At 45.5% G+C, this 10095-nt stretch overlaps 1 protein-coding gene across 2 annotated transcripts; it reads left to right on the top strand.

The window, feature by feature from the left end:
• Positions 1-604: 604 nt before the first annotated feature.
• Positions 605-3954, top strand: LOC121660055 (cytochrome P450 26A1). 2 transcript variants are annotated; one of them, XM_042018997.1, is made up of 7 exons: positions 608-1080; positions 1258-1482; positions 1574-1861; positions 1983-2132; positions 2464-2598; positions 2812-2964; positions 3155-3954. In XM_042018997.1, exons 1-7 carry the CDS (start codon positions 892-894, stop codon positions 3494-3496), a joined length of 1482 nt encoding a protein of 493 aa, XP_041874931.1. In that variant the 5' UTR covers positions 608-891; the 3' UTR covers positions 3497-3954. The 2 variants fall into 2 exon arrangements, with proteins under 2 accessions (XP_041874932.1, XP_041874931.1); XM_042018998.1 differs by lacking the exon at positions 2464-2598 and having other exon boundaries at positions 605-1080.
• The last annotated feature ends 6141 nt before the right edge of the window (positions 3955-10095 follow it).

Raw genomic sequence — 10095 nt, 5'->3', positions numbered from 1 at the left:
CGGGATGCCGAAGAGCCTCAGGAGAGGGCGGGCAGTGGATCCCGGGGAGAGAAGCTGGGCACGGCGGGTCTGGTGTTTCCTTTCCGCGCTCACCTCCTTTTCCCTCGGTGACCTGCGCTTGAACCTGCATCGGGAGGCTAAGACGGACTGCTGCCGGGGGCTCCTTCCTCCGTGCCCGGCAGAAATACAAGCCGTGCCTTTCGAGGTGAACCAGGGGACAGCGGAGGCTCCTCCACCAACACGCCAGCACAGCTGCAGCTCTGCTCAGGAGGTCTCCGGGCAGCCCCAGCACGGGGGACCGTCCGCTCTGGCCGCCTCACGGTTCCGGCCCGGCGTCTCCCGGGTCCGGCCGCTACCTCGCCGTTCCCAGCCGACGACGGCGGCGGGCGGGCGAAGGAACTCCGCAGAGCGCATCGGCGCCGGGCGGTAGCGCCCCGGGGTAGGTGTCGCCGGGCCGCCGGGTGCCGGCGCGGGAATTTCTCGGGGTGACCGCTGGTCTCTAACGAGCATCGGCGATAAATCCGAGGAGGAGGAGGCGGTGGCGGCCGACCACCGGCTGTCAGCTGTCGGCGGCGTCCCGCAGCCCACTCGCCGAGCGCGGTGCAGGGTCAGCGAGCCCGGGGCTTCTGCCGCCGCCCCTGACAGCACCTTTCCTTCCCCGGCAGCGGTCTGTGGTGGACAGGATGCACTACGCAAAGCAAATAGTTAAAGATTTCGGGGGGAGGAGTCAGGCCGCAATCCGCAATTAAGGATGAACTTTGGGTGAACTAATTTATCGGACCAAGGTAGGGGTGGGCAGCAACCTGGGAAGGGTATAAAAGGCGGCCCGCGGCGAGCCCGGCCCGCGTACTCAGAGCTCCCGGGGGGCCGGGCGGGAGTCGCTCCCCAGTCATGGGCTTCTCCGCCCTAGTCGCCAGCGCCCTGTGCACCTTCCTACTGCCCCTGCTACTCTTTCTGGCTGCCGTCAAGCTCTGGGACCTGTACTGCGTGAGCAGCCGCGACCCCAGCTGCCCGCTCCCGCTGCCCCCGGGCACCATGGGGCTCCCCTTCTTCGGGGAGACGCTGCAGCTGGTGCTGCAGGTAAGGCGAGGCGATGGCGCGGGGAGCGGAGCGGCTGCTCCTCTGGCTGCAGGGGAGGGAGATGAGCGGCAACTTTGACAGGCTCCCGTGCCCAGGTGGGAAAGGCTCTCCCTGCCTCTTCCTCTTATCCTTTCTAAAATTTCCTTTATCATTTCCCCCCTCTCATCCCCTGTCCAGAGGCGGAAATTCCTGCAGATGAAGCGCAGAAAATACGGCTTCATCTACAAGACTCACCTCTTCGGGCGGCCCACGGTACGAGTGATGGGTGCCGAGAACGTGCGGCACATCCTGCTGGGCGAGCACCGGCTCGTCTCCGTGCAGTGGCCCGCCTCGGTGCGGACCATCCTGGGCTCGGGTTGCCTCTCCAACCTCCACAACGGGCAGCACAAGCACCGCAAAAAGGTACAGCCCGACGGTGGGCGGGGAGCGGGCGCGGTCGCCCCGGGCTCGGCGGCTGAGCCTCTGTCCCATTCCTCCTCGTCCCCCTGAGCAGGTGATCATGCGTGCCTTCTCCCGGGACGCCCTGCAGCACTACGTGCCCGTCATCCAGGAGGAGGTGAGCGCCTGCCTGGAGCGGTGGCTGGGCGCCGCCGGGCCCTGCCTGCTCGTGTACCCCGAGGTGAAGCGCCTCATGTTTCGCATTGCCATGAGAATCCTGCTGGGCTTCCAGCCCCGCCAGGCCAGCCCCGACGGCGAGCAGCAGCTGGTGGAGGCCTTCGAGGAGATGATCCGCAACCTCTTCTCCCTGCCCATCGATGTGCCGTTCAGTGGGCTCTACCGGGTAAGGCTCACGGCGGGCCAGGAGGAGAGAGGTGCCCCTGCGGCCAGGGCAGGGGGGAATCGGGGGGAAGGGATGGCAGTACAGCCTGAGACTCACACTGCTCTCCCTGCTGCTTGGTCAGGGCTTGCGGGCACGCAACATCATCCACGCCAAGATCGAGGAGAACATCCGTGCCAAGATGACCCGCAAGGAGCCTGAGGGCGGCTACAAGGATGCACTGCAGCTGCTGATGGAACACACACAGGGTAATGGGGAGCAGCTCAACATGCAGGTAAGGCTCCCCAGGACTGGATTCATCCCTTTCCCCCAGCCCCTCTGAGAGCATTACACTTGTGGGGACAAATGGAGAGAGCAGGAGGTGCTCCCTCTCCCCACAAAATAAACCAGCTTGTTCTGAGTACTAGGGTACAGAGGCTGCATTCAGGCTGTTGGTTGGGGAGACATGTCCATAGGGAACATAAGCACCTCCAACCACCCCCATTCTGGCCCCTGGGTGTCTGCTCCAGTTTGGGAACAATGTCCAGCATTGCAGTGGTAGAGTGGGCCTGGTAGAGATACTGCGTTCAGGGCCTGGTTTATTCCTCTTCTATCCTTTGTGTAAGGAGCTGAAGGAGTCTGCCACAGAGCTGCTGTTTGGGGGCCATGAGACCACTGCTAGTGCTGCCACATCGCTGATTGCCTTCCTAGGGCTCCACCATGAAGTCCTGCAGAAAGTGAGGAAAGAACTGCAGGTGAAGGTGTGTCTTCCTCAGAGCCATTTCACAGGAGGGGGTAGTAGGAGGAAGGTACCTCCAGGACAGGTATCCCAGACAGGGCTCCCTTTGACCCAGGTGGTGCCCTCCTTTTAGGGGTGACAGGAAAATACCACTTGGTGAGGGGCAGCTGCTTTGCAGTGCCAGGAGCCCTGGCTGGCTGCTTCATGAATGTCATGGCAGCATTTTCCTTTCTAGGGGTTACTGTGCAGTTCCAGCCATGAGAAGCAGCTGGACATGGAGGTCTTGGAGCAGCTGAAGTACACGGGCTGTGTCATCAAAGAGACTCTCAGGCTGAGCCCGCCTGTTCCTGGAGGATTTCGAATTGCACTCAAGACCCTTGAGCTAAATGTAAGCAAGGTTTGGGCACAATTCCTCAGAGCAGCTGTGAAGTATTTTGTGGTCATGTAGCCTGTCTGCCTTAGAGTGACGTGCAGGAAGCCAGGAGGGGAGGTGGGGTGCACTGATGTGTCCTGTGCTGTCACTTCACGTTATTTAACACAGCAAGGTGTTCCACATCTCCTTTCTCTTCTTCTTGTAGGGTTACCAGATCCCTAAAGGTTGGAATGTTATTTACAGTATCTGTGATACACATGATGTGGCAGATCTCTTTACCAACAAGGAGGAATTTAACCCAGATCGCTTCATGTCTCCATCTCCAGAGGATTCCTCTAGGTTCAGTTTCATTCCTTTTGGTGGGGGCTTGAGGAGCTGCGTGGGCAAAGAGTTTGCAAAAGTCCTCCTAAAAATATTTACAGTGGAGTTGGCTCGGAGCTGTGACTGGCAGCTGCTGAATGGACCTCCTACAATGAAAACAGGCCCCATAGTGTACCCTGTGGACAATCTGCCTACCAAATTCATAGGTTTCAGTGGCCAAATCTGAGAGCTCAACACTCGCCTCTGACTGAATTTCTATATAGCATTGAATATGTACATAGTAACTTTTTATAGTAACAAAGGTCTTTAAATATTTAAAACTTGTAAATGTACAATAGTAATTTATGTCTTCTAAATATTTCAAGAGGCTATGATATTTTTTTCCCCCAAGCACTACAATTATGGGTCTCTGATTCATAATTAGATAATGTTATTTCTATAGAAATAAGTTTTCCCCTATTTAAAAATATCATTGAAAGGTGGCTAGCTAAGCATTTGAAGACATTTCGGGATGGTGTGTGTATTAAGAAATATTCAAAAAGCATTCAAAACAATGGTAACTAGCTACTTATCCAAATTACCTGAAATGGTTATTGTTTGAGAATGTTTTCAGTATTATTTGTGTCTAGATCGTGTGTTTCATGTGTGAATTTTAAGTTTGATAATAAAGTTTATTTTTGATGATCCTCTGTATGAAAATCTGAGTGTATGCTAAAGAGTAACTTAATGAATGTGGCTCTAGGGTTTGGATGTAAGGTCAGATCTGCTTTTGTAAATGAGGCATTTACTATTTCTGTTTTCCTAACTCTCCCCTCCTTCACAGGTGGTTGCTTGTGACTAGTTAGTTATAAGTTTTGGCTTGTAAGTGCAAGAACAGTGCAAAACCACATGCTCTCTGAAAACTGCATGGAGTCATGGAAAATGCTACAGGTCTCCTTATCAAGCACATCATTTTGAGCCACAGTAGAAAAGAAGGAAAAGGAAAGAAAAATAATGTCACATAAGTCTTTCTCTGGAGCTGGTTGAGGAAAAAATTCTGTAAATGTCCTCTCCTCCCATATTACTGCTGACCTGTGTGAACAGACCACTGAAACTTGTTCTGTGTTGAGCCTGCTGGCTATGAATCTTTACTTATGAAGGTGTCTCTTATCAGCTGGTAGAGCAAATAAAATCTGCTTATTTCTTCTTGAAATGCAACAGTTCTGACTAGGTCAGAGATAGAGCATGCATTTGGTTTAAGAACTTCTTTCCTGGAATTCAGCAAAGTGAAAACTAAAAGGCAGGCACTAATGTGAATTGATTAACAGAGAATCAACTGTTGAGATGCAATTCCCCAGGCGTGTGTAAGCAGGGCAGATAAAATGCCCTAGGCATGACCCCTATTTTGGCTTAACCATAAGGAGTTTTGTGCCCACCCCCACTTACTACACCTATTAGTCTTCCCTCAAAAGTCAAACAACATGGGCTGGCTCTATAAACATCTACAAAGTAAACCAATGTAATTCAGTGTCACAAACACTTATAGCACCATATAGAATAATTAAATTTTTTGTTTTCTTCTGGAAAACAGTCACTTTTTCATTATGTTCTCCCAAGATCAAAATTAAGGACAGAGTGAAGTTGCCCAAAATAGCTGCAGGTCCTTAATAGCATCTGTGATGTTTGGATTTTCTTTTTTTTAAGAGGTGTTTCTGTAACACATTTGATGTGTTTTCAGCTAGCATTTTAAACACAGAAGCTTCTAACACATGGCCTTAGCTGCAACCTACATATGAGCATAACTATCAAGAATTTTTCATATTCAATTTTTTGCAGCCTTAAAATACAAAATATATTCTTTCTAGATTGCACCTGAGTCTTCTTGGCAATGTTTAAAATCTTAAATATTTTTTACTGTGCAAACCTGTTGTACCATTATGTTCCTCAGGGACTTGATGAATAACCTCAGTTTAAAACCCCTTTATTACCAATATAGTAGTGGAAAATTGCAAACCTTGATCCTGATTTGGAGGTGATCTAGAGCCTGGAGAACTGCAAGGCTCGTGTCTTGGTATCCTTTACTAACATGTTCTTCTGTAACATTACAACATTCTCCAAATCCAAATAGATGCTGATATTCTTTAAATGTTTTGTTTGGTTTAAATTAAAGTCTTTTATATGTGGAAACTTTCTGAATGGTCTTCACATTATTTTAGTTTATATTTTAATTTTGTAAAGAATGGGAACCTAAGTGCTGTCTGGAGAATACAAACACTTTCACAGTGTAAGTCTAAGGTCATACATGCAAGTCTTTAATTTTTGGTTTTGAGTCAAGTTTGCACGGCTTTTGTGTTTGAAGAAGAAGAAAAAAAATCATACGCTTGATTTTGTCTGGACATCTTGGGGGCACATCCTCAGCTGTTGTAAATCATGACAACATAACCTATGTTAGGTACTGCCCCTGTAATAATTTATCTCTGTAGTTAAGTGGTCTGTCACTGCTGTGCAATTTAGGCATCCTGGCACTAGCTCTAAACAAGCTATCTCGAGAAAAGGTAGCAGCGTAGCTACAGTAAAACAGAGCTCAGTGTGGGTTAATTGCTAGAATATTTGCCCAACTTCTTGAGCAGGTTTTACAACCCCTGCTGATCTCCTGTATGCAGCTGTATTTTGACAGCTTAGATGCTGGCTGCAGACCAGTTTCAGGTGAGCTCTGGTATGAGTGTAGCTTTGCCTGCTCAGCAGAGGCTGGGGTGGGCACATGCTGAGACAGTAGTTGCTGTTTAGGTGCTGCCTCTCTGCTGCACCCTGAGCTCCCATCCCTCTTGTTATGCTGGGTCCAGGAACTGATTTTGTTGAAAAATTACCCATCAAAAAACTAATTGCTTTTTGGGCAGACCAGGTCCTCATTCCAGCTCCCCACATGAGCTTAGTTTGTGCTGGGGTGTTGCACCGAGACAGGAGGCAGGGTATTTCATATTCCTTCTCTTGGTTAACCTGTTATTTAGAAGAAAAATATTTGACCAGTCTCCCTTGGAAAAATCACACACAATTTAGAAGTTGCTCTGCTTTGGTCCTGGAGTAGAAAGCTATGACTTATATGTAGCATGCTGGTTCTTCCCTGAGGGTAAGGTGAGTTAATAGAACCCACACTCCTCCTAAAACCATGTGAGTAATAGCTCCTGCCAGCCAGTAGCATCTCTGGAGCTTAGACTTTCTGAACTATCTATTCAGTGCTATTCTTAAAAACACACAGTTATATCTATTCTTGAATTAAAAGGACATTAAAGAATTACATTGGTGTAAATTGACATTGAGGAATGCTGCTTGATAAATCAATACCTGATCGAAAGGTATGAGTATTTCCAGATAAGGTCAGAACAGGTAAAAGTGAATTTTGGTAATGGTTATATTAATAAAAAAAAAGTGCTGAAGACTCATTGGAAATGTTTAAAAATAACTTGATCAGGTTTATTTCTTTTGTTCTCGTGAAACAAAGACATGTTACTTGCATGTTGCTTTCAGCAGTTGAGCTGGGAAAGATTTTCTTTTGTTTTGGTTCACAGAAGCAGCTATTCAAGGGACAGTATAATTTGAAGTCTTGTATGCTTAAGGCTTTGAACTTACTTTTCTGATATTTTATTTTATTTTATTACTTTTATTACAGCAGTCTTTTCCTGGACCTTGCAAGATGAGAGGCTGACAAAAAGGTTTTCCTTCTTTCTGCCCCATTTCAATCCATGGTATGTTTTCTTATTTTATTCTGTTCAGTGATTTAGAATAACCTTTGAAGAGGTAGCAAGAAAAATACTTAATAATATGTAAAATACTTTATCTTTGACTTTCAAGTGGTACTTTCCTGAGTGTAATAGGAAGTTTTTAAAAGTGCTTTTACAAACCTGCATCTAGCCATCTTTGAGAAAAGAACACTGCTGTGTCTTGTTAATTCTACAGCTCTGCAGAGGTTTTCAGGATGGATGCTGATAAAATAATATGCCCCAGTCTTTTAAGAACTAGTGTGCATAAAATTAGAACTCTGGATCCAGCTCTCTTTTTTTTTTTTTTTTTTAAATCATTGGAATTGATTGTATGAGGTATAAATTCTGAAAATTTGCTATCTATCTCAAAGGGAGCTGCACTGCTTAGACTGCCTGAAAATCCAACTACTTTTGATATAGTCTTAAACACAGATTAAATAGCCCATGTGTAAGCAACCCATCACTGAATTTCTTGACCTTAAAATTATTGCATGTCATCTTTCCTAGAACAGTCTAACAGGACCCTATGCAAAACTACTGGATCTTTTACAAGGCCACGCAGGAGATTTGCATAAACCAAACTTCAATCTACTACCTTTGGCAAAGTTTTAAAAATTATAAAATGCAGACACAAATCTTGTGTTTGAGATACACTGCTGGAATGTTTCAGGCCCAAATTAGTGAATTTATTTATGGCTTAAAGGTACTATGTTACATGGAGTTGTCCTCTATTATAACAAAAAAAGAGTGGGGTGGGTTTGGATAGCATTTGTTAATTGAGATAGTTTTGTTTGCCAGGTGGTTTGTATTGTAAATTCTCTGTCAAGTTATACATCCAGCATGCAATGCAAAACATATACAGATTAGCAGCAAAAATTCAAAAAGTTTATTAGTTGCAACCATTAGAGTGATAGATTAGGAGAAAGGAAATGTAACTGGCAGCAAGTTTAGAGAAGACTCATTATTAGACTGTCTTGCTTCACTTGTTTAATAATGTCTTACGAAAAATGTTATATGAGAAGTTCAATGAATAATGCAGCCTTCATTAAGTTATGTAAATGAATGTAGCTTCGTGGGTGGGTTGGAAATAAAATATTTAACAAATCTGTTTACATCCAAAGAGTAAAAGCCCCAGAAACAGCTTTTAAAGAATCTGAGATTTAAATATTTAAGAGGTGACAGACAAGAGAACTTTCGTAGTAGGACATAATAGTGCTGTTTTGATAGGTGTTTACAGCTTGCCTCTCAGTTGCAACATAGGCAGGGTAATATATTAAGTATTCTCAGTTAATTAAAGTGGTATTTGTCCCTTTATCAGCAGTCCCAACGTTGCAATTTCACTTGTATCTGTTAGTGCCCCGGAGACATGCAGAACTTTTGTGATTTGCAAGGCTGGAAGGATCATTTTAGCAAAAGTGACTTATGATGTACTTGTTTGCCAGGTCATTTTGTTCACAAATACACAATCATTCATATGTTGGTAGATGTCAATGCTTTTCTTTCCCCCAGTTTATGACCATTTAGGAAAGCCTGTAAGTCCATGGGTTAAGATTACACTGCTGTACATGATAACTGTCACAACATGAGAAAATTATAAACCCAGGACTAAATCAGGCATAGACAACATGTTCTCCTACCACACCCACAAATGCCAACCTTTTTTATGCTTCTCCCAAAGCAAATCCTTGGACTTGGGCCTCACAGCTTATGCAGAAGGTCAAAGATTGTTGGAGGCTGTTTTCCAGCAAAGGGGGGAATAAATTCCAGAGCTGAGGGCCCCTCACAGGACCTGTCTAGAGATAAAAGTAACCAAAATGCAGTCAGTACCATTCACACTCTTGAGTAGGAGGCAGGCCAGTAACTTTCTGAGGTGGTGGGAAACTGAAAAGATCGGTGTCAATACAGAGATGTGGGTCCTGAGCAGTGCTCTAGGTACAGCTTAAGGAGGAGATGCACAAAGGCACACATCTACCAAGACTTGTTAAGTCATCTTTGTTAATACTGCTTTAAATGAAATAGCTTCCTCCAGCAATTGCTATTTTGAGGGGAAAAGGAACAACTTAGGTTTGGGATTTTTTTCTGCTTGAGCTGTATGGGATGAATATTAGTCTAGTGTATCTGTATCTCAGAAATATATTGCTTTTGAAAAATATCAGCAGGACAAAGATATTTTCAAGATTGAATCTGAATTTTCAGTAGAATGATAGGAGATCTTGGTTTCCTTGGCTTGCTGGCTTAATTGACTTAAAGAAGCAAGAGGCTGTGTGTGCTTCACCTAATAGCCTTTATTTTATACCTGAGTGAACTAACTGCCTGTATGCTATGGGAAAGAGAGGAGGGACTGCATATTGCCCTGATAGCAGTAGCAGTGCCTGTCTACATCAATAAAGTTGGGGTTTTTTCCTCTCTTACTTGCAATCTACATGATATACCTACTCATCAAGCATGCTGCTTCTCTCCAAAGCTTCCCTCGGAAGCCTAGGAGCCACAGAACAATCGGAAACTGCTCCCTGACCTGGCAGTAGCCTCCTCTTTGGTGAATTGTCCTTAACTTTGACAAGAATGGAAGGAGATAGGGTGGGAACAAAGGGGAACCAGCAGTGAGACAAACAGCCCCACTGCTCCAGCACCACACTGCAGCCCTGGCTGCCTAACACTCAGGTGATTTTCACCCTGGTGTCATCCTCCTTGTCCCGCTGTCTCTGGCTCTTGGTGTCATTATATTAAATATATATTATTGATGTTAATGATGCTGCCTACAGCACTGCAGCAAGCTAGCATATGCATTATAAATCTAGCAGTTAAAGAGAAAAATTCATTAATCGTGCTTGAAGTGATAGCATGTCGTAACCTTTCTGCTCATTGTATGAAATGAAATGGCTCAGATTTGTGACATTTCTGAGGGGACTTTTCCTCTAACTGGGACTAAGAGCATGTTGGTGCCTGAAATTCACTAATTGTCAGTCAGCGTTTCTAGAAAAAAATCACAAATTTCAACCACAAGGACATGCACAGCAAAGTACATTTTACAGAGACCAGTTACTTGCCTGCAAAGTAGAACCATCCACTTTTTTTGGAATTGTCTTAT

This window comes from Corvus kubaryi, unplaced genomic scaffold (assembly GCF_017639235.1).
Source record: "Corvus kubaryi isolate FWS band 111438036 unplaced genomic scaffold, C.kubaryi_AGA036_p1.0 138, whole genome shotgun sequence".
NCBI lineage: Eukaryota > Metazoa > Chordata > Aves > Passeriformes > Corvidae > Corvus > Corvus kubaryi.
Note: the sequence above shows the minus strand (reverse complement) of the source record. Positions and strands in the feature narration are given on the sequence as shown.

Bases quoted from the DNA above. Each gene is read 5' to 3' on its own strand.
- LOC121660055 (XM_042018997.1), top strand. From the start codon at position 892: ATGGGCTTCTCCGCCCTAGTCGCCAGCGCCCTGTGCACCTTCCTACTG. The intron at 1,483-1,573 runs GTACAGCCCGAC...CCCCCTGAGCAG, and splicing joins AGCACAAGCACCGCAAAAAG to GTGATCATGCGTGCCTTCTC. The intron at 2,133-2,463 runs GTAAGGCTCCCC...CCTTTGTGTAAG, and splicing joins GGGAGCAGCTCAACATGCAG to GAGCTGAAGGAGTCTGCCAC.